General features: G+C 38.0%; 3 protein-coding genes across 7 annotated transcripts; 1 reads left to right on the plus strand and 2 right to left on the minus strand.

Annotated features, from left to right (window-relative positions):
- Nucleotides 1-125: 125 nt before the first annotated feature.
- LOC113665524 (N-acylglucosamine 2-epimerase) lies at nucleotides 126-9,357 on the plus strand. Of its 4 annotated transcripts, XR_016182011.1 has the most exons (11): nucleotides 126-272; nucleotides 667-852; nucleotides 3,487-3,622; nucleotides 5,023-5,098; nucleotides 5,824-5,899; nucleotides 6,261-6,430; nucleotides 6,872-7,096; nucleotides 7,558-7,947; nucleotides 8,055-8,142; nucleotides 8,253-8,477; nucleotides 8,718-9,357. XR_016182011.1 is itself a non-coding variant. In XM_027181233.2 (10 exons), the coding sequence occupies exons 1-10, from the start codon at nucleotides 251-253 to the stop codon at nucleotides 8,837-8,839; spliced, it is 1,491 nt and encodes a 496-aa protein (XP_027037034.2). In that variant the 5' UTR covers nucleotides 126-250; the 3' UTR covers nucleotides 8,840-9,357. The 4 variants fall into 4 exon arrangements, 2 of the variants coding, with proteins under 2 accessions (XP_027037034.2, XP_089046768.1); XM_027181233.2 differs by lacking the exon at nucleotides 8,253-8,477; XR_016182012.1 differs by lacking the exons at nucleotides 126-272; nucleotides 667-852 and adding an exon at nucleotides 1,998-2,237.
- On the minus strand, nucleotides 8,882-13,093 carry LOC113665526 (small ribosomal subunit protein mS23). Its single transcript, XM_027181234.2, has 5 exons — nucleotides 12,700-13,093; nucleotides 12,462-12,617; nucleotides 11,481-11,552; nucleotides 10,922-11,027; nucleotides 8,882-9,946 (listed from the first exon to the last, which is right to left on the minus strand). Exons 1-5 carry the CDS (start codon nucleotides 12,738-12,740, stop codon nucleotides 9,926-9,928), a joined length of 396 nt encoding a protein of 131 aa, XP_027037035.2. The 5' UTR covers nucleotides 12,741-13,093; the 3' UTR covers nucleotides 8,882-9,925.
- A 417-nt stretch (nucleotides 13,094-13,510) lies between these two features.
- On the minus strand, nucleotides 13,511-18,212 carry LOC113684472 (peroxisomal sarcosine oxidase). Of its 2 annotated transcripts, none has more exons than XR_003447468.2 (9): nucleotides 17,792-18,212; nucleotides 17,005-17,156; nucleotides 16,420-16,633; nucleotides 16,191-16,320; nucleotides 15,651-15,703; nucleotides 15,364-15,513; nucleotides 14,732-14,911; nucleotides 14,051-14,188; nucleotides 13,511-13,848 (listed from the first exon to the last, which is right to left on the minus strand). XR_003447468.2 is itself a non-coding variant. In XM_027201854.2 (9 exons), exons 1-9 carry the CDS (start codon nucleotides 17,900-17,902, stop codon nucleotides 13,715-13,717), a joined length of 1,200 nt encoding a protein of 399 aa, XP_027057655.2. In that variant the 5' UTR covers nucleotides 17,903-18,011; the 3' UTR covers nucleotides 13,511-13,714. The 2 variants fall into 2 exon arrangements, 1 of the variants encoding a protein (XP_027057655.2); XM_027201854.2 differs by having other exon boundaries at nucleotides 14,051-14,126; nucleotides 17,792-18,011.
- Nucleotides 18,213-19,136: the final 924 nt, after the last annotated feature.

Raw genomic sequence — 19,136 nt, forward strand, 5'->3', positions numbered from 1 at the left:
TCTCTCCCACCCACCGAAAGTTCCGGGCGGTACTCGATATGTTGTCACCTCGAAGAGAGATTGAACTAAAGATCAAGGTATGGCGTTAAGTGCATTCCACTGGTGGAGAGGTCGATAACTATAGTTGTAATCACGCAATCCTATATTCCACTCACGCAACCTGAGAGCGATGTCGCGCGGGAATCACGCTGAAACGAAGAAATAAACTGACTTCATCATTGCAGTCCTGCATCTACTTCCAGTACTGTAAATGGCACCCACTATAGTACCAGGTAATATTCGCAAAAGAGGAAATTCATATCCAGTAGTTAAGTACTTAATTTGGCTCGCTCAGTTTGTTTTCATCGCTAAGTTGCAAATCGTCAGAATATCTGTAGCACTCGGTAGGAAATTTGGTTTGACCCGATTTTTAATTTAATTTGGCGATTTTCGCTGCGTAATGGAAAAGAAGTTAGAAAACTGGAATGAAATAAACAGAAAATAAGGACCAATTTGGGCTATTTTTTCATCGGTTGCGATGACTTTCTCCTGTCGCCTTGCATCCGTAATAACTTACGTGGCACTTTGGAATCACTTGTTTTTCTTTCCCGAGGTATATGATGCTTTCAATATCGCATCAGATAATTTCCAGACTGATATTTTATTGCGTCGAATGTTGACTGATAGGACGAGAGCAAGGCACAAAGTGGAGAAGGTTCGGTTCTGGGAGAGTCAGTAGAGGGAGTCCTGTGAAAAGTAAACGTGTAACTCGAAGCCAGGTTAATAAAAAGGTTGGCAGTCACACAACACTCCGTTACACGCCAAGATTGCCCAAGAAGTACTACAACTTGCGGCCAAGAAAATCTACGCAAGGTCAGTTTTAACGAACAACTAATGATCCCAAAAACTCAAGTAGAAAGCAAACTATGTTCTTATATATTGTTTTGCCTGAGGTCTGAGATCGAGGAAATGAAATGGGAAAGTTTCCATAGAAACACGAAAGACTTGTAGAAGCACCCTCAGTTTTAGCTTTCTGTATGACGTACAATTAATGATTCCCAAATCATAGGTAGATGGAAAACTATGTTCTTATTTATTGTTTTGCCTGAAGTCTGAGATCGAGGAAATGAAACGGGAAGGTTTCCATAGAAACACGAGAGACTTGTAGAAGCACCCTTAATTTTAGCTTACTGTAATAGCTTGACGTAAAAGACCTAGGTTTCTAAACCTCCTTTTACACTGTTACGTTGAACTGTAAACGTTTCAAAAAATATATACATATCTGCATCACAGGATCTGAGCCACCTCGCTCCGTTAGTACAAACTCTTAATGAGCAATACTTTGGCATCTTTTCGATACAATTTTCAAGGAAAGGAACGAAAAAAGGTGTAGAATCAGTCCATCAAATAATTACTGTTGAGTGATCGCTTAAAGCGCTTTGAGCCTCCCTAAGGGAAGTTACTGAGACAATTTTGTAATAAACCAAAACAAATGATAGCTGTTTAGAAGTCTGATAAACTTTAAATTTAGCAACGAAGTGAATCCTTGATCCATCAGTGTCTTACTAAAAGAGTCTCTGACATCATTTTATCTCAAAACTCTCAGATGAATGTTTTCCTTAAAAGAGACATGATGTTAATGAGCAAGAACACTTAGTAAAATTTTACACTAGACTCTCCGAAGGTGTTGGTCACGAGTTCTGAGGCGCATCAGCATGTGACGCTAAGGGTCAGGACGAATTTTTCCAGAAGAAAAAAAAATATATACAAATAAAATGAATTTTGTACAGGTTGGAACGCAGTGAGCTTATTAGGTTTGGTGCCGGATAAATTTAAAATTTGTATATAACTGTATAGATCTCGATGAACTACATACTTCCTTGAGTCGACTTGAGTATAAATGTGCTTATTCTGACTGATCGACTCGGCGTAAGGTTCGCCAGCTATTGTCACACCTGGCCCATATTGCTTGACGAATGCACCCTTTGTTTTCCCTCAGCGAACTAAAAACAGCTCCGGGGCATGTGTGGGAGACGCTAAATTTACCAAGCGTGTTATGAAATTAGAAACTTGTATTGAACGCGTTTTGATGCAACAGCGCAATATCACAAGCCTTTTCCTGTATTTACCTGCGTTGCCACCTCAATTTTCAACTGGGGGCTTGCCGGAGCGCCTGCACATCCACACTATTTTACTTGAAGTGTCTGTGTCTGTGTTGGTCGGCTAAGTTTTTGGGTTTCCAAAGGACTAATTAGGCGGTAAGTACAAACTTTCACCAACAATCTCATAGCTCAGTGATTTCCTGGGGGGACCGTAGGACGGGAAAGTTTAAACTGGAGCTTATGCGTTTCGAAAAGTTTCACAAATGCAACTGTTATTACTTCCAACACAATTGTGTCGTTCCTATGTGGTGTGAGTTCGCTCCAACCGCTGGTCGACTGGCTTATCCAGTGAAAACGGTGCAATTCACGTTAAATATTGTGCGCGGAGTTGTAGTTGTAGTTCTTCAGTTAAATGAAAAAAAGGAAAAAAGCATCGATATTTGAGCAAAACAATTCTTTTCTTTTCTCCGTTTTATGAGCGTAATGCGGTGTCCTTTTTCCACTGTGCCAGCAGGAACTCGCTGAAGTGGCACAGAGTTTACTCGCACACCTCTCCTTCAAATAAGATTTTCTTTCTCTGAAATGGGAATGTGTTCCATGGTATGGCTGTGATCTTGCAATTTACCCTTTTACTATGTTTTGAGGTTAAGTAAACCTCTCTTATAAAAATATCGCTAAAGCTTTGCACATGACAAGTTTCAATAACCCAGCGTGTAAACAGCACAGTCTACATTCCGTCGACATTGCGTGAGGAAATGGTAAGGAAAACTTCCGTACTTGCCACTTAAGATTGTGTTTCTTGCTAAAATTTCCATTGTAAACAACGGTGTTCTTTCATGTCTTTTCTACGTCATTCTATAAGTACTGGTTCAACTCTTCAATCACTTAACTAGATATTGCTATATCTCTCTTTTGGTATATTAAAAATGTGTGAATACAATCGATTGTGCTTGTCAGCCTGATTATCTAAATCGTGTAAGTCGTTAAACTTGTCCATCAGTTAAGAACAACCCTTTCTTTATTTTACACAATTTGCTCGGGAAAAAGTTGGAATCATATCAAATTTTCTGTTAGACAGAAAAAGGGTCGGTCGGACTTCTATAAATTCTTTCAATAAAGCTCACGTTATGCAAAAATAATTCACCGCTGGGCCGGATAAGAATTACGATTTTATCGTTCCTATTACGGAAGGAGGGAGTTTAAGTTTAATAGTTTAAGAGGGTTAATTTCTGGTTTGAGACCAGTATTCTGGTAACTTATAAGGGGACAGTTTTAAGTGATACTATCGACAAAGAGTCCCTTGCAAATTTCCCACGACCATAGAGACTGTTTAAAAGTGACCTGTTGATTGCTTTTTAAAAGAATCTAACCCATGTGACCTATTTTAATAATCTGGTTTCTGCAGAGCTCGGCCATTATACAAGTCCTTCAAACATGGGTTTGTTACGAGACCAACTGGAGCAGTATTTGGCCAGAATGGAGGATGAGCTTGACAAGACTATCAACTTCTGGCTTGAAAAGTCTGGTGATAAACGAAACGGGTGGGGAAGTCAAACATAATTATTATTTGAGTTTATTTTAAGGGTCATGGATGATTTACCAACTGAGACGAAAGACCTCAAAGACCGCCTTCTATGATTAGGGTTGCATGATAACAAATTGTTTCATGTCATAGATAATTACGTTTCCTCGAGTACATAAGTGATTCGTCTCTCAGTTTAGGATCAGCTTTCACACTCGGAGCTGGTTAACCACGATTGTGAAGAGATACTCAGAGGAATAACGTCATCATATTTGAGGTTTTCTCGTGACGTGTTAAACTTAATTGAATTTGAAGGAGACTATAAAATATTAATTATGTAGCACAGAAATACTCAAATAAAGCAATAAAAACCAAAAAGAAACAAGGGTGACTAAGGATGGAGAAGATTGAAAAGGTTTGTGAAGGGTGACATCGTTCAGTTTAGCCTAAATTTTTTAAGATGGACAAGCCTTACCATAGACCCTTCTAACATAACCTTTCCAATTGCAATTTGAAAATCTCATGATGTAACACTTGAGTTTATCCACCGACTAACTGAGTAATTTCGATCTAACTTGGGAACCGATTAGGAATTAAATGTAATAAACGCACCAAATTTAACTTTTCATTGTTAAGTAGAGTAAACGGTATTGATTAAGTATTGTCCTTGCTTAAAATTCCATTCATGAGTTTACATCGAGCATTTCGACGTTTAAGTCCAATATTGACAACAGCATATACATAGCCAAAATATTGTGCGCGGATATTGAACTTACATTTAATTTAAACCTCAAAAGAATCACAATTATGTACTAATGAGGCTACAGTTGACTTAACCTAAGCCTAAACACTTATGATCATTGAGGCTTACATCTCGAAGTTACCGTAGAAACAAAGAATGTCGTTACTATGGTAAAGGAGTACGTTTCACGCTCCTTCGGTCACGTCAATTTTTCCATTTATTTTCCACTTGTGTAGAAGAGTCCTGCACTTCGTTAAGTTATGGATTCTCTCAAAATACACAATATCCTCCTTAAAGTGCGAACTTTTGTAACCCTAACCCTAAAGCAATTACTGGTTTTATTATTTTTCTTTTTGTCTCTGTGAGCTCTATCAGCGCAAACCAAAATGTGCAGGACAGTTACGAGAGCCATAGATTTTCTTTCTCTTATCTAGGTAGATATGTTTATTTTATTGCTTTGATACTACTCTCCTCTAAGAAATTGCATGCAAAGACGTGTGTGTGTTTTTCCGTTTACGTCGTCTCAACTCTGCTAATACCTCCCTAAAATATATCAAGGATATGGCAAACAACGCATTCGACTTGTTTAGCTATTAATGCGGGAGTAAATCCTGTTTATCTTTAAACAAAAAGCATTTCAAATAAACTCTAACCTTTTGGCTGTTTTTCGATTGTAGCGGTTATTATGTATGTCTCGCTAGAGATGGCAAAGTTTACGATGACTCTAAGTACGGCTGGCTTGAAGGCAGACAGGTTAGTCTCGCTGTACGATTGAAAATATATTCGTATGTTAGTTTTTTTTAATCATCAAATGCTCATAGCAACGTCGACATCTAGCCAATCACAAAAAAATAAAATCCATGCTAATGAGATTAACCAATCAGAGGTCGAAGGAAACAATTAAAGCAAACCCGTGCTAAGCACGGGAGAACACTCCAAAACTGATAGAGGCACTACCGTGATTTGATTGGCTAGAAGGCAAGGAGCGAAGTAATTGCTGATTAACAAAACCAGGAGCCCATTATTGTGATTGCTAAAGGACTCACGCCAGGCAGCGATATTTGTCTTTTTCCGCAAGTTTTGAAAGTGTACTACAATTCAGTAAGGTGCTATGTTAACAAGAATCTAGTACGACTCAGTTGACTCAGAACTTGATTGGTACAAAACTCTACAAAGATTCTTAAGTTAAAACTCAACGTAGTTGTCAAATTGGGGGACTAAGATCTCTGAGGTACTTTAAAACTGAAAAGGGCGCAGTTTTCCATACAACTGCCCCTGTGATACTTTTAAAACCTGTTGAAAAAACACTAAATAATTCTTAAGTTCCAAAGGTATTGAGCGAGTGGGGCAGAAATTGCTTGCATTGAGATTATGAGCCATGACTCAGCTTTAATCACCTGAAATGAATTTAGAGATGTAATGCATTTGTCCCTGACTTTCTCTTAAATATCATATTTATAATGTATTCTTCACTGTAGGTATGGATGTACTCTAAACTTTACAACGAGTCTTGGAAATACGGCAAGGTGAAGATCCTTAAAGCTGCACTATCAGGTAACGACAAGAAAGGACAAAGAAGCGATAGTCAGATTTGATTTTACCGACTACTTTCTCTCTCAAATTTGCGTGAAAAAGTGGTTATTCAAAGCGGTAAAATGCGATTAAAATTCTTGCGAATTGCTCAATTTCAATGCCTTCCAGTCTGGAGTGTTGCCCATGTTGAGCAATTTTCATAACTATATAATACGTGGTGGGAAACTTAAAAAAGGGGTGTGGCTAAGTGGCTCGTGGGCTACCTGTGTCAAAGTTAAGAGGTAACTTACAGAATAATTTACGATACTGGAAAAACATGGCATGCTCGCAAATTCCAATAAAACGCTAGTATGAAGAAATTTTTTATTTCCCGCAATTTCAGGTGGCGAGTTTTTGTTAAATCATATTAAAAATCCTGAAGATGGCAGATGTTACTTTCAAGTCACAGCTGAAGGGAAGCCAATTAAGATTCAGAGGACAATCTTCACTGAGTGTTTCTATGCGATAGCAATGGCTGAACTGTATCGAGCAAGTAACCTTATTAAGTATAAGGTAGGAACGAGGTTAAGTACACAATAAACTGCGTTTCTTTGTCAAACTGCTTTGGGAGGACAAACAACAAGAGTGGACGAAATTGAAGAACCATTTGATTGAATCTGACAATGTGCCGCAGAAAACTGTTTCATTCCTATTGCACCATTTTAAGTTACCATCGAGGCTTTGCTAAAGAAATACTGAAAACGATGTAACAGAGACATGGTCTTGAGCGAGGCAATCTAGGCGCTATGTAAACTAAGGAGTGGACAAGAGTACCTGTTAATTGTGAATAAAAAGTATCGAAATGCTTGGGGCGGGGCGGGGTGGGGTGGGGTAGCTTTCAGTGGACTGAGAACCCAAGACGTTATGTAAACCGAGAAATGCACCACTTGGCTCGAGCGATTGTGCTGAGCAATGAAGACGTGCACGGAAAATCATGCATCAATTTCATTTCAGGAGGAAGCTGTACGGATGCTGTCCCTGGTAACACATTGGGCACGAATTGATGACACGCAGCTTGGCCGACCCAAGTTGTCGGGCCAGGAAGCAGCAAATCCCCTGGCTGTACCAATGATGTTGTTGTATGTGATCGACGAGGTTTGCCGCGAAGACGACGAGCTCCGTCAGGCGTACATTGAAGATGAAGAGTGGGCCGTGCAGCAGATTTTAAAGCACTTACAGGTAAACTGTACAAATTGACATTTACAGTGCTTTTGATTAAGTGTCTTGAAAACAAAATCAAAGTGAATCCAAGTGAAACACACGCGGAGTGATTCCAAAGAAGTCCCACCAACAAAGTGCGATAACTATCTCAAAATGGCACGTTACTAATGACAACGCAAGGCCAACACTAAAAACTTCAGCTTTAGAAATTCTTTCCTGTGTCCAACTTGTATTATCAACTTAGTTGATAAAAACCAAATCAGTGACCTGGGACAGCATTCTTTCGCCACAATTTCAGAGCAAGCTAAATGCTTTGAATTTGATTGAAACAAGTACGAGTACCGAGATGTAAACAAAATTCTTCAAATCGTACATCTTTCTTCCTATGGAGTTATGAGAAACAATGTTGTAAATCATTTACAGAACTCCTCTAACTTGTACCAACGTGGAATAATTTCGATTAACTCCTTCTATCCTAGAGAAAGGGTAGAGTGGTATTAGAAAAAGTCACAGAAGAAGGAAAAGAGATATCTGGTGCTGAAGGTCGACTCATCAATCCAGGACACGCCATTGAAGCTGGATGGTTTCTCCTGCAGTATGCTACACGTACACAAAACGACGAACTGGCAAGAATTGCCATCGACAAGTTTATAGTTCAGTCATTTGACACAGGATGGGATGACATGTACGGCGGGATTCTTTATTACTTGGATGCAAGTGGCTTCTCGCCAACACAGCTGGAGTGGAACATGAAACTTTGGTGGCCTCATGCGGAGGCACTGATTGCACTTCTCATGGCTTACAAGGAGACTAGAGAGGAACGCTTTATGGAGAAGTTCGACCTTGTATTCCAGTACACATTCTCGCATGTAAATACTGGGCTTACCAATTAACCCTTTAAGACCTAGAAATGATTAACATGAAACTTCTCTCTATAATATCCTAGCAATCTGCCCAATAACCCGTTTCCTCTCAGTTTTCAGATTCACAATACGGTGAGTGGTTTGGATATCTCAATCAGAAAGGAGAAGTGACACACACCTTCAAAGGAGGACCGTTTAAAGGTACGTTTGTAAGACAACTTTTCAAGGCGCCACCCGATTGTATTTAATTATTTTACGTCGTTAACAGTTGTGGATAAACGGAAGGGAACTGTCAAATAATTGTTTGTCAGGGTTGACAGACGCTTCAGGGTCAAGATTAATACAAAACAGAGCGAAGCAGTTCAACAATGGAAAAGATTGACACGGATGCCAAAGAGGCAATACGATGCCAGGGGGTAGATCCACCGCAACGCCCGCCCCCAACCCTTCCGCTTGCCTTGCCATTTGAGTGCTACAATTCGTTCTTGTCGCTTCAAGAATTCTGGTGTCAGACATGTAGTAAAACGAACCCACAGGTATGACAGAAACTTGGAGCAGAGGGTGGGGGTGTGTATGCAACCCCCAGACCTTCCCTCTGGATCTGCCACTGAGTCCTTCTGAGCAATAAATTCAAGAAACACAGTCCTATTCTGTGTTAATTCTTAACCCAGTCTGTCACAATTCAAAATAACTGAAAAAACAGTATGCACTACTTCACATAGTTGCACAGTTAGCCTTAATAAATAACTCACAAAATGCTTATATAATTATCACAGGCTGTTTTCACGTTCCTCGTTGCTTGCACATGTGTATCAAGATGTTGAAGGAATTGCTTGAAGAGAAAACACTACCAAACAGTCTACCAAACGGTCTAGCAAATGGCAACGGTGTTATTTAGGTCATGAAACAGAATGGACATATCAAACTATAGGATAATATATGAAGTGCTCAAGATTAAGTATTTTATTCTTCTGGGTTGTCTAATGTTTAAGAGAAGGTGACATCTTCATTCAGTGTAAAATCAAATTGCATGTTTGGAGCCACTCATTAAACCTTCATTGTTACTGGTGGCACATTCAGAGATTTGTACACTCTCATTCAGTAATCTTTCATCAGAGAGGTCAGTTTTGCAACATTCAAAATTCTCCTCAGTATGGTAGCAATTGAGATCTCAATTACAACACAATGTAAAGAATATTTCACTAACAGTATGTAGAACTTGTAATATTAAGGCTGCCATTACTGTATAAGTTCTAGAGCATCCATGATTCTCCCATTGCCTTAGTCCAAACTATCACTTATTATAATCCCTTATCTGTCGGAAAAACTACATGGTGGGCTATGGCAAAGAAGTTGGTGTATATCATACATGTACACTGGTTGAGATTTTTTAAATAATAAAAATCTATTATTTTAGAACTGTGGTCATTTTAGTTAAAACAATGGTGAGTTGAAGGGTTAAATAATACGTAGATTACAAAGGCAACCCTTAAACACAGCAATAATATTGATTTTTTAAAGAAACGTTTTTTTAAATTCTGGATGTTCATGGACATACAACAGAATCTTTTCTTCAGATGGTGTCTTTGTGACACCAAACATCTGCTCTTTTAATTTGGGTATTTGAATTACATTTTTCAAAAAGCTTTGAGGAAAAAGTTCATATCATACCCATAAGACAAATAGTTCCTAAAACCATAACAGCAAAGGACTTGTATATTTTTGGGACAGAAATTTTCACAATGTCTCAACAACATTGAAGGCTCAGAAACTAAAACATCTCAACTACCTATGGTTGCATCTTGGAAATGATGTTGTTCCTTCTGTTTCTGTTGAAGTTAAATTCATGATTTCATAGCTCCTACACAAATTTCCCTCAAGGTTAAATAACTGCTTAGATGACTGATGGAAACTTCTTGAGATCACCTGTTGGAAAATCCAATTTTCTGTAATATTATTTATCCACATGTGAGGAGAAAACTCTTCAGTCCTCAGACACAGTATCCTTGCAAACAAAAATAAAACAAAACAGTAAACTTAAAATTTACAGCACTGCGCCAGTTGCATAAAGGGTGGATAATGCTATCCAGTGGATAAATTGCTATCTGGTGGATAAGTGATAGCAAAACACATAGTGTTATCCGCTGGATAGAGATTTACTTAGTGGATAGTGTTATCTAATCTTTGAACAACCAGGGCCAGGTATCCTTACAGATGATTGATGCGAACCTATTCTTGTGTGTATAGCTCACACTTTGAGAAAGGTTTACTAAATAATTCATCAAAGGGGCTATGTTTCCCTTGAAACTTTGGTGCTGCATCAGTGGGGGATATGACAAGATAATTTGGTTTCATCACCTGAGTTGATAATGTAAATTGGCCACCATAAAGAATTTCTTAAGCCAATGTTTCAAGCATTAGCCCTTCCTCAGAACAAAGGACAACAAGCCAATGTCTAAAATGTCAGCTTTAGAAACTTTATGGTGGTCAATTTACATTACCAACTCAAGTTGATACAACCAAATTATCTCACATAATTCATTATTTGCAAGTAATTACTTGCTTAATTGAAACATAAATTGCATGCAAATATGCAGCATCTTTTAAATGAGTTAAAGATGAAGTTAATAATTAAAGTTTACCCCAACTTCTTATTAAAGAAATAACTTGTAAGTCACACAGGACTACTCCTTATAAACCATAAGCAAATAAATTTTACATATGGTACTCTATATCTGCCACAGCCAAGTCATCATTGAAATAGCTTTTGCTCTAATCCAAAGGCAGTTTCTTCAGCAATAAATATATTCATTTTCTCAGTTCTTTTGGTGGTGTTATGTAGCCTTTGCAATGTATAGAGAGGAATGAAGATGCTTAAGATATTAATGATCAACACTTTAAGAAGAAATGTCATGATCCAGGTTAGGCTCAGAGGTGTTGAAAGTAGTCTAATAATGTGAAAAAAATAAAAATTTCTTACTGGTATTGCAGTGCTTTGACCAGTGAAAAGTTCCCTAACTGTACTTTCCACTGCTTTCTCTTTGTCATACCCCATGTTCACTTTCTCCATGCATCCTTCCACAAATCTGAAATTGGCCATAAGTGTCACTTATACAATTGTATAAAATTTTGAATGTAAGAATCAAGTTAATATATATATATATCCTAGATAACTTTTTTTAAGGCTCTGAGCTCAAATCCTTTCAAATTTGACACTTAGTAGCCTTCAATCATCAGAAAAAGAATTTATTTTTGAAGTTCAAGCACCATCTCGAGGCATAAAAGTCAGTCAACAACTAAAAATTATCTTAAAAAGAATGACAGAGCACTATGATAACATGGTATACAAATATAAGCAATAATCATGCTACAGCTTACTATGCTAAACACAGGTTCCTAACTTAGCACCTTTCACCCCAAATTTTGTCCCCAAAATTCTTTCCTCCCTTCTGCTGAGGCTAAAGCAGTTTCGGCCTAGAGCCCTGGTTTTAGCTGAAAGTTCTTTTTGTTCAGAAACATCCATTTCTCAAGCTGCTTACCTGTCACAGTAAGAATGATGTTCTCCCCACAGGGACAGAGGCTGGCTTGTATTGAATCTCTTGTAAAAAAGCCTGATATCAAGAAGATATCAATAACATTACCACTGAGTTTTGTACAGTTACAAGGAGACACTGTGGATGTTGGAGTGATGGGCACTGGTGAAAGACCTCCAAGTGATAATTCAGTTTTATTCACTCTCTCTGTCAATATGATACTATTAAAAGAAATTTCAGAATCACAAGGAAACTTTAAATATTATTATCACAAAGCTATAGAAGCATTGTACCAGTACAAGTTTTTCAACAAGATACTGTAAGTTTATCAGTACTAGTGTTCTACTTTTAAGCAGTAACCAGTAAAATGTATCTCTTCATATCGCCTAAAATCACAAGGAATTCTTGAGAATTTGACAAGTAAAAAAAATTCTTCCACTGGTTTAAAAAAAATCATTATACCCGATGTGCTTAAAACAAGGGAGAATACTGGATGCACGTCATGATTCTCTCATTCTAATGAGTGCAGGATGACTCCAAAATTTCAAACATGCCTACAGGGGATTTAAATTATTTACAATGATTATGGAAAATGAGGGGTTTCTGAAAGAAGGGGGGTTGGCTGGGGGAGAGGGTTTTACTAACATCATTTTCCCAGCTCAAGGCCATCGGCATAAATTGTTGCATATCTCATCGAATTTCCTCTAAAAAAAATTAGAGTGATCACTATTCCTCCTTTGCCAAAAAAATAGACTGGCAATGGGAAACAAAAAAATTCATGTGATCATCTAATTTTTTTCAAGATCCCATGTTCTCTTAAATCCACGCTACAACTGTTGGGCCAAATCCCACTGTTTACGAATAAAAACCCATTTTTCGATCAAATAATAATAGAAAAGGCAAATCCTAGTTTCCAACTGCCATATCCAATATCCTGAGCCAGCGTGATACTAACTTTGATAAAATTTACAATTCATGAAGCCTTACCTTCTGAATTCATCTTCAGGGTATAGAATCTTGTGCATCAACTCTTCGTCACCTTTTCTAGTCAGTTTCGTCTCCTTTAAGGGAGGAAATGCCTCGACTACTGGAAACCAAAGTGGCGGCTTTTTTATTCCACCCGAACGAAGAAGGTTGCGAACTCTGTAAACAAGGAAGTAACGATAAAAAAGCTATTTAAAACGCTGAGATATTGCGAAAAAAATAAACAAAGCATAGGTCTTACCGTGAGAGTACGGTCCCTCGCAAATGCCTTGATCCAACCATGCCGCAAATCGTTCAAGTTTCTTCAACTGGCCATGTGCACCACCATCTTGGATCAATAAACTTTTAGAATAATCCGCTGAACAGACTAACTTTTAACTCCCACGCAAAGGAGTCTGGGAACGAAGACTATTCGTTGTGGGATATTAGTGTGGGGGGTGGGGGCCGGGGGAGTCGCTCACGCGGAAAAAAGGAGACAATGGAGGTTAGAGAAGAGAAGTGGGAAACAGGATAGAGAAATTAAATTGACTGAACAAGTAGTGCTGAAAAAGGAATGACCCAAGGCATAAGCTAAGGAAAACTTGGGGTAGGAACTATTCCTCCTCTCTCTTCATTGGCACAGGTAGGACCAAAAACTGATGAAAAAAAGAAAAAGGTTTGTTGCAAGGTAGTTTCCTTTACCTGACAGCCCTTTCTTAGAGAATTGAACATCCACTTCGCATGAGATATAAAAAAGGTTGTTTAAGAGGGCATGGCTCTCACATGTTTCACTCAATTTGCTTAGAAGGGGAAGTAAAAGACTGCACTGCACAGTTTAGTGAGCCTTTTAACCCAGGATCTGATTATTAAAGCTCCCCTCTAGCTGCTACACATTTCCATGTAAATTAGTTAAAGAGTTTGGTGTTAGATCAAGATAAAGACATTTACCAGATAAGTATTCTCATTACAATTATGCTGGATGATGTATGAATACAATAGGGAGAAGTTACATGTTGATCACTTCTGGAAGTTAAAGGGTTAAAACCCAAACTCCTATAATAGATCAAGTAGAATTAAAGGTAAATGATTTCTTTAATGTCTCAGGGACGGCACCAGGATTTTTTAGTTGGCTTTAATCTGGAGTGGTGATTGTGTTTATTGTCTTCATTATGAGCACCATCTAAGTGATAACAGAATAGTGGTAACAACAAATCTTGGCTAACTTGTAAGAGGCTAAGTACCGAGTTAAAACGATTTTATCAAATCCTAAGTTTTGATCAGAGTGAGGATTTCTGCTGACTAAACTTGAATCTTGAAATCTTGAAAGGTGTCAAGTCATGGGTTGGTGTCTCATTCATGGCCAGCTGTGCTAAAATCTTGCCACAAACAGGACCAAGCTTGAATCCATGAGCTGAGAAAAAGATACAAAAAAATTGTAGACAATTTTAACAATTGAAAGGGATGGTAACCAGCTGTTATTGAAACCTCTATATGTAAGGTCACTTAAATTAAGAAGTTACAATGTTTAGAGTTTTAACATTAAAAGCAAATCTATTTTCCTCTGCTAGAAGTGTCAAAGGACTATTAGATCACAACAATGCAGAATGAATTACCTGAAAAGCCAGCACCAATAATAATGTTAGAAAACTTGGGATGTTTATCCAACACAAAATTCTCATCAGGGGTCAGCTGGATTTAAAAACAATTTCAGATTAAGTTTGGTCAACCTTATTTCTCCTGACCACTTTTCCCTGAAGAAACATTGAAAAAGTATTTGAGTCAAATTAAAAAAAAGTGTATCTGACTTGTAAGATTGATTCATTGCTAAAGTGAATTCTAGAACTGTCCAAGTAATTGCATTAGGTGTACCTCCTTTTTCTGCGTCACAGAAATGAGATTATAACACTGGGAATGCCAAGATTTTTTGTACAGAGCTAGGTTATATCTAGACAATTCCTCATTTCTAAATTATTGTCAAGGGGTTTCCACATAACCTCCTCTTACTTTTAAAATCAGAGGTGTGTGATCCCAATACTTTGGGAAGGGGTGGTCACAATACTTCTCTTTTCTAGAACCTCTAATCTGAGTTTCTCTCACTAACATCATTAGAAAATGTGCTAAACAAAGCTGTAACACAAGTTTTTTCATCAGGCATGAGAAAGTAAGTAGTAGGGGTGAGCTGGTGTGAGATAAAAGATTTTTAACTGTAAGTGTAAGTCTCACACCCAGCTAAGGGGAGATGGTAGAGCTAAGCACATTGACCCCTGTGTTAACTTTTTAGACTCAACACATACTGTGTATATACAAGTTTCTACTATGGTTGGCTCATGATGATCAAGGTATGGAAAGTGATGCTGGATGTATTCTCTTGTTCTCTGAATAATCCTCTCTTCAATTTCTCTGTCCCAATCTCTTGCATCTGGATCAATTTCCATGCAAACTTCTGGTAATCTGCATCCACCAGAGGGCCCAAACTGTGACAAAAAAATCAATCTTTTCAAGTAAGGGTAATTCTGAAAATAAATTGACTGATTGTTTTTAGCGGCACACACTTAATACAATTTTGACATCCTGGGTAGAACTCATGGTCAGACTTTAAAAGACAAAAATCCACCAATGATGAGATTGATCTGATGATTATTCCTGATTTCTCACTTCATAAACAACTCTTACCAGGATTACCTCTAGCTATTGGAGAACACAAGAAAATTCTCAAACTTTTTTTTTGAATTTTTCTAACTTTTAAGAATTTTACATGGGAACATAGCTATTTTTTTCAGACAAGGAGAGTATTCTCTAGTTCCTCTATACAACTCTCCTGCTGATTCGTTTTTAAATGAAAACCCTGTGATACTCACTTAAAGCTGTATTGCCAGTTAGTGTTATGTTAATGAATATTATGAATGTTACCTTCAGTAAGTATTACCTTAACCATGTCAGGATACTCAAATGAAGGGAGTGCATAAAACTTGCGAGGGTCAGATGCTGTATCATCATAAAATGTAGGAAAACCAGTCTGAAGACTGTATGTGCCTGTTTTTTTCACCTTCCAGTAAAAAACATTGGCTCTGAGTGGCTGATGGTTAAAAAAAGAGGTGAAGATCTTCAAAGGTCAGGGCCTTATGCAACAATAATCTGCAAAACTGAAAATGTCACTGAGAAAATGGAAAATTACAAAGGAAACTATGAGAATTTTCAGTGTTCAACTCTTACCTTTAGAGGCAAGGTAATTCCCACAGGTTTTAGCAGTTTATTGGTCCAGGGTCCTTGAAAAAGTATGAATAGTATGAATAATAAGTAAAAATAGTCTCTGGCAAAATCTTCTGAAATAAAGATTCACTTTAAGATTTCAACTTAGAAGTACATAATTAGATTTTACCAAAAAAGGATTGAATCATTTCCTTTGTTCATGGTTGGGTGTAGGGTGTAGCAGGTATTCTAGTAGCAATGGTGAAAGATCACCAATTACAGCAGCTCTAGTATGCATGACATTATTTTTTAAATAACTCACATACAGCTTAAAGACTCAGTTCATTCACCTTGTAGTTTTTACTACCTGTGACAACAAATTTTTTTATTTTCAGTACATTCTCAACCATTTAACAATAATACATTCCAGCAAGGTCGAGGAAATTTCCCATTTAGGGAACCCCAACTAATCATTCACTGCTTCCTGGTCTACAGCAAACTTTAAAAAACCACAGATCCAAATAAAAAAAACCTCAAGTTTCATGACAGAGATAAGTGGTTTACCTGCTGTTAATATCACTTTGTGAGCTTTGAACAAATCCTTTGTGGACTTTATTGTAATTAATGATCCTGGATGTATTTCAACCACACCCTCACCATCTCTTAGTGTGCCACCAAATGCAATAAACTGATCCTTCAAACAATTCAGACAACAGGACTAAAATAACTTTTTGGCTCCAAGTTTTCATGAAATCACAAGAGCTATTGCACAAGGTATGAAACAGAGCTGTACCTGCAACACTCTCAAGCATTTATCAGCTTTTAAAATTCCTGCTGAGTGTTCTAACAGAGCTTTGTAGTGAGGCGGAAAGCTCAACTCTGGAAATCTTTGCTTAAGTGTTTGGTTTGACAAAATATCATAACTTGCTCCTGCTGCATCAAGTGATTCTCTAACTTCTCTCAAATTTTCACCAGAGCTTCCTTCCACAGTTAACAGTCCAACAGTTCTGAAATTATTCATTCAGAGTACTTTTAAGCTAAGTCCTTCTTGCATACATAAATCAAGATTTACTGAACTTGGCTAAGTTCTCCTTGCATTCATAAATCCAGATTTACCGCACTTGGCCTCTCAGGGCCAGGGAAGGGGTTGGGAGCACTTGGGTCAATTTTTGCAGAGTATGTGCCACTGGCCTCTCAGAACACCCTGCCCAATTAAAGTCTATTCTGTGGCTAATTATAGACCACATATCATGAAGTCACTATCAATCCAGTTGTGAAAATGCAACCCCATCCTGCAACACATCCTCATTAGCCTATTATTAGAAAGTAACCCCCCCCCCCCCCCCCACCTCTCGGCTGGCTGTTTCCAGGCACTTACTTGATAAGAATTTCCTGCTCTGCTTTTTCTTCAATCTCCTTCCACATTTCACCAGCTTCTCGAACCATTTTAGAATAATAAGGGTTAACATAGGAGAAACGAATGATTCTAGTCTGTCCATGAGAACTGCCACGCCAGTGAGGAAGAGGAAACTTGATTAAAAGAAATAAAGCTGTTAACAAGGACAAAACTCAAGGGCATAGCTAGGGAGAGGGAGTCCTGGCGTGACCCCTTTGTAAACCTTTTTTTTTAAGCACACAACATCCTATATTCAGGTGGCGAAAACCGGTCCATCCTCCCCTTTGAAAATACCTGGCTACGTCCCTGCAAGTGCTTTCTTTTTCATTGCAGTATCATAATGACCTCGTGACCTGCTCGTGGCCTGTTCGTGACTCGCGCTGTGCTGCCAATTTGTTCTTGCCTTTTTGAACGCGTTCTATCAATAAACTGTACATTAAATGGTCAATAACGAAAATGAGTTTATTTTATCACTTTTAGCCCCTACTGAGTGGAAGTTATAACTGACGGATCACGCAAAGATTCCCCATAGGCCCCGAGGCTGGCCGATTAAGACCACAATAGCAAAATAAAAGCAGTAACAACAACTAGTCATATGGGAGACCTTTATCATCTTAATTTTTCAGTTTAGGTGGTTCTGAACCTGTAGACTATTGTAAAAAAACGGATCTTAGTATACTGATTGAAATCATTTCATAATCACTACATGATGCAGAATACTCTTCACAGTGTTGAAAGATCCTCACATGAATTAACCTATATTTAGTACCTGCTCCAATAGAAGTGTTTTTTGTCCTCGGGAAGCCAAGTAACGGGCTGTGGAGCTGCCCACCACACCAGCACCGATGACACAAACGTCGTAAGTTGGATTTGAAGACATTTTTGGGCAATATTGCCGTTAACAGTACCAAATATGACGTAATCACATTTCGATACTCAGCACCGGGACCGTCAGATGATTTTGAAGCCGTCTCGTCTTTAATGTCACACAACCGTAGCTACCAGACTCTCTCCTCATTCCCTCAAGAGGATGCTGAACAAAGCAGGGAACAAAGAAAATAACGCAAAGAGCTCACAACTTGTGAGTTAAAAGTCTGGTGGAAAACATCTCTCCGAGATCAGATGAAAATCGGTTAATTCCACCAATTGAAAATGTTCCTTGTCTCACGCATAGGAAAAAGAAAGAAAACCTAAAACAGACAAATAAGGAAATTTGAGAGAAATAGAAAACTGGACGGGCAGAAAATTTCTAAACCATGGAGGTATTTGCTGTCGATTCAAAATATCCTATCCTTCGAATTCTTACTTTAATCACAGTTCGTAACCATACATCGAATAAAAGTACAAAAATGGTTGACAGGACGGTAGTAGGGGGAAACTAAATTCCCATGCTAAGACATACCCTCCAAAAAAAAACAAAAAAAACCAAAAAAAATCTATAACAAAAAAAAAAAAAAAAACTGGTATTTGGGGTTATTATGAGCGGAGGTACTTAATTAGTGAAGCTTTAAAAGACTGAAGGCTAGGGGATGACATTACTTCAGAAGGCAAACAGTTCCAATCGTTAATATATCTATTAAAAAAAGAATATTTAAAATAATTTGTACGAGCAACTTTAGGCCTTATTTTATACTCATGCTTACTTCTAGTTCGAGTTATTCCAATAATATCAAAGTAATGATGGCAATTGATATCACAGTAACCAAATATAATCTTATACATTTGAACTAGGCTAAGGTATTGCCTTCTCAGTTCTAAAGAGTCCCATTTTAACTCTAGAAGTCTTTCAGGATATTCTTTGTCTGGGCCACATATTAGTCGGGACGCTCTTCTCTGAATTGCTTCGATTGCCTTGGTGCGTTTCACCAGATAAGGATTCCAGACTGGGCAGGCATACTCGAGGATAGGTATCACTAGTGCCTTACAAGCTGTTTTCATACCAGTCTTGTTTGAATAACCAAATGTCCTTTTTATCAAGCCCAGGACCTTGTTAGCTTTAGCACAAATTGAGTTAATGTGATAATCCCATGATAAAGACGGCGTCAGCCAAAGACCCAGGTGTTTGTGGTGGTCCACTTCCGGTAGTAAGATATGATTCAACGAATATTGATATC

The sequence above is a fragment of the Pocillopora damicornis genome, chromosome 12, assembly GCF_964200805.1.
Source record: "Pocillopora damicornis chromosome 12, jaPocDami1.2, whole genome shotgun sequence".
Taxonomy (NCBI): Eukaryota; Metazoa; Cnidaria; class Anthozoa; order Scleractinia; family Pocilloporidae; genus Pocillopora; species Pocillopora damicornis.

Coding starts and splice junctions, on each gene's coding strand:
- LOC113684472 (XM_027201854.2), bottom strand. CDS start 17,902: ATGTCTTCAAATCCAACTTACGACGTTTGTGTCATCGGTGCTGGTGTG. Junction 16,321..16,419: donor AATGCTTGAGAGTGTTGCAG/GTACAGCTCTGT, acceptor AATTGTTTGAAG/GATCAGTTTATTGCATTTGG. Junction 15,704..16,190: donor CAAAGTGATATTAACAGCAG/GTAAACCACTTA, acceptor TACTTTTTCAAG/GACCCTGGACCAATAAACTG.
- LOC113665526 (XM_027181234.2), bottom strand. CDS start 12,740: ATGGTTGGATCAAGGCATTTGCGAGGGACCGTACTCTCACG. Junction 11,553..12,461: donor CCTGAAGATGAATTCAGAAG/GTAAGGCTTCAT, acceptor TCTTGATATCAG/GCTTTTTTACAAGAGATTCA. Junction 9,947..10,921: donor GTCAAAGCACTGCAATACCA/GTAAGAAATTTT, acceptor TTTGTTTGCAAG/GATACTGTGTCTGAGGACTG.
- LOC113665524 (XM_027181233.2), top strand. CDS start 251: ATGGCACCCACTATAGTACCAG. Junction 7,097..7,557: donor AGATTTTAAAGCACTTACAG/GTAAACTGTACA, acceptor CTTCTATCCTAG/AGAAAGGGTAGAGTGGTATT. Junction 7,948..8,054: donor TCCAGTACACATTCTCGCAT/GTAAATACTGGG, acceptor GTTTCCTCTCAG/TTTTCAGATTCACAATACGG.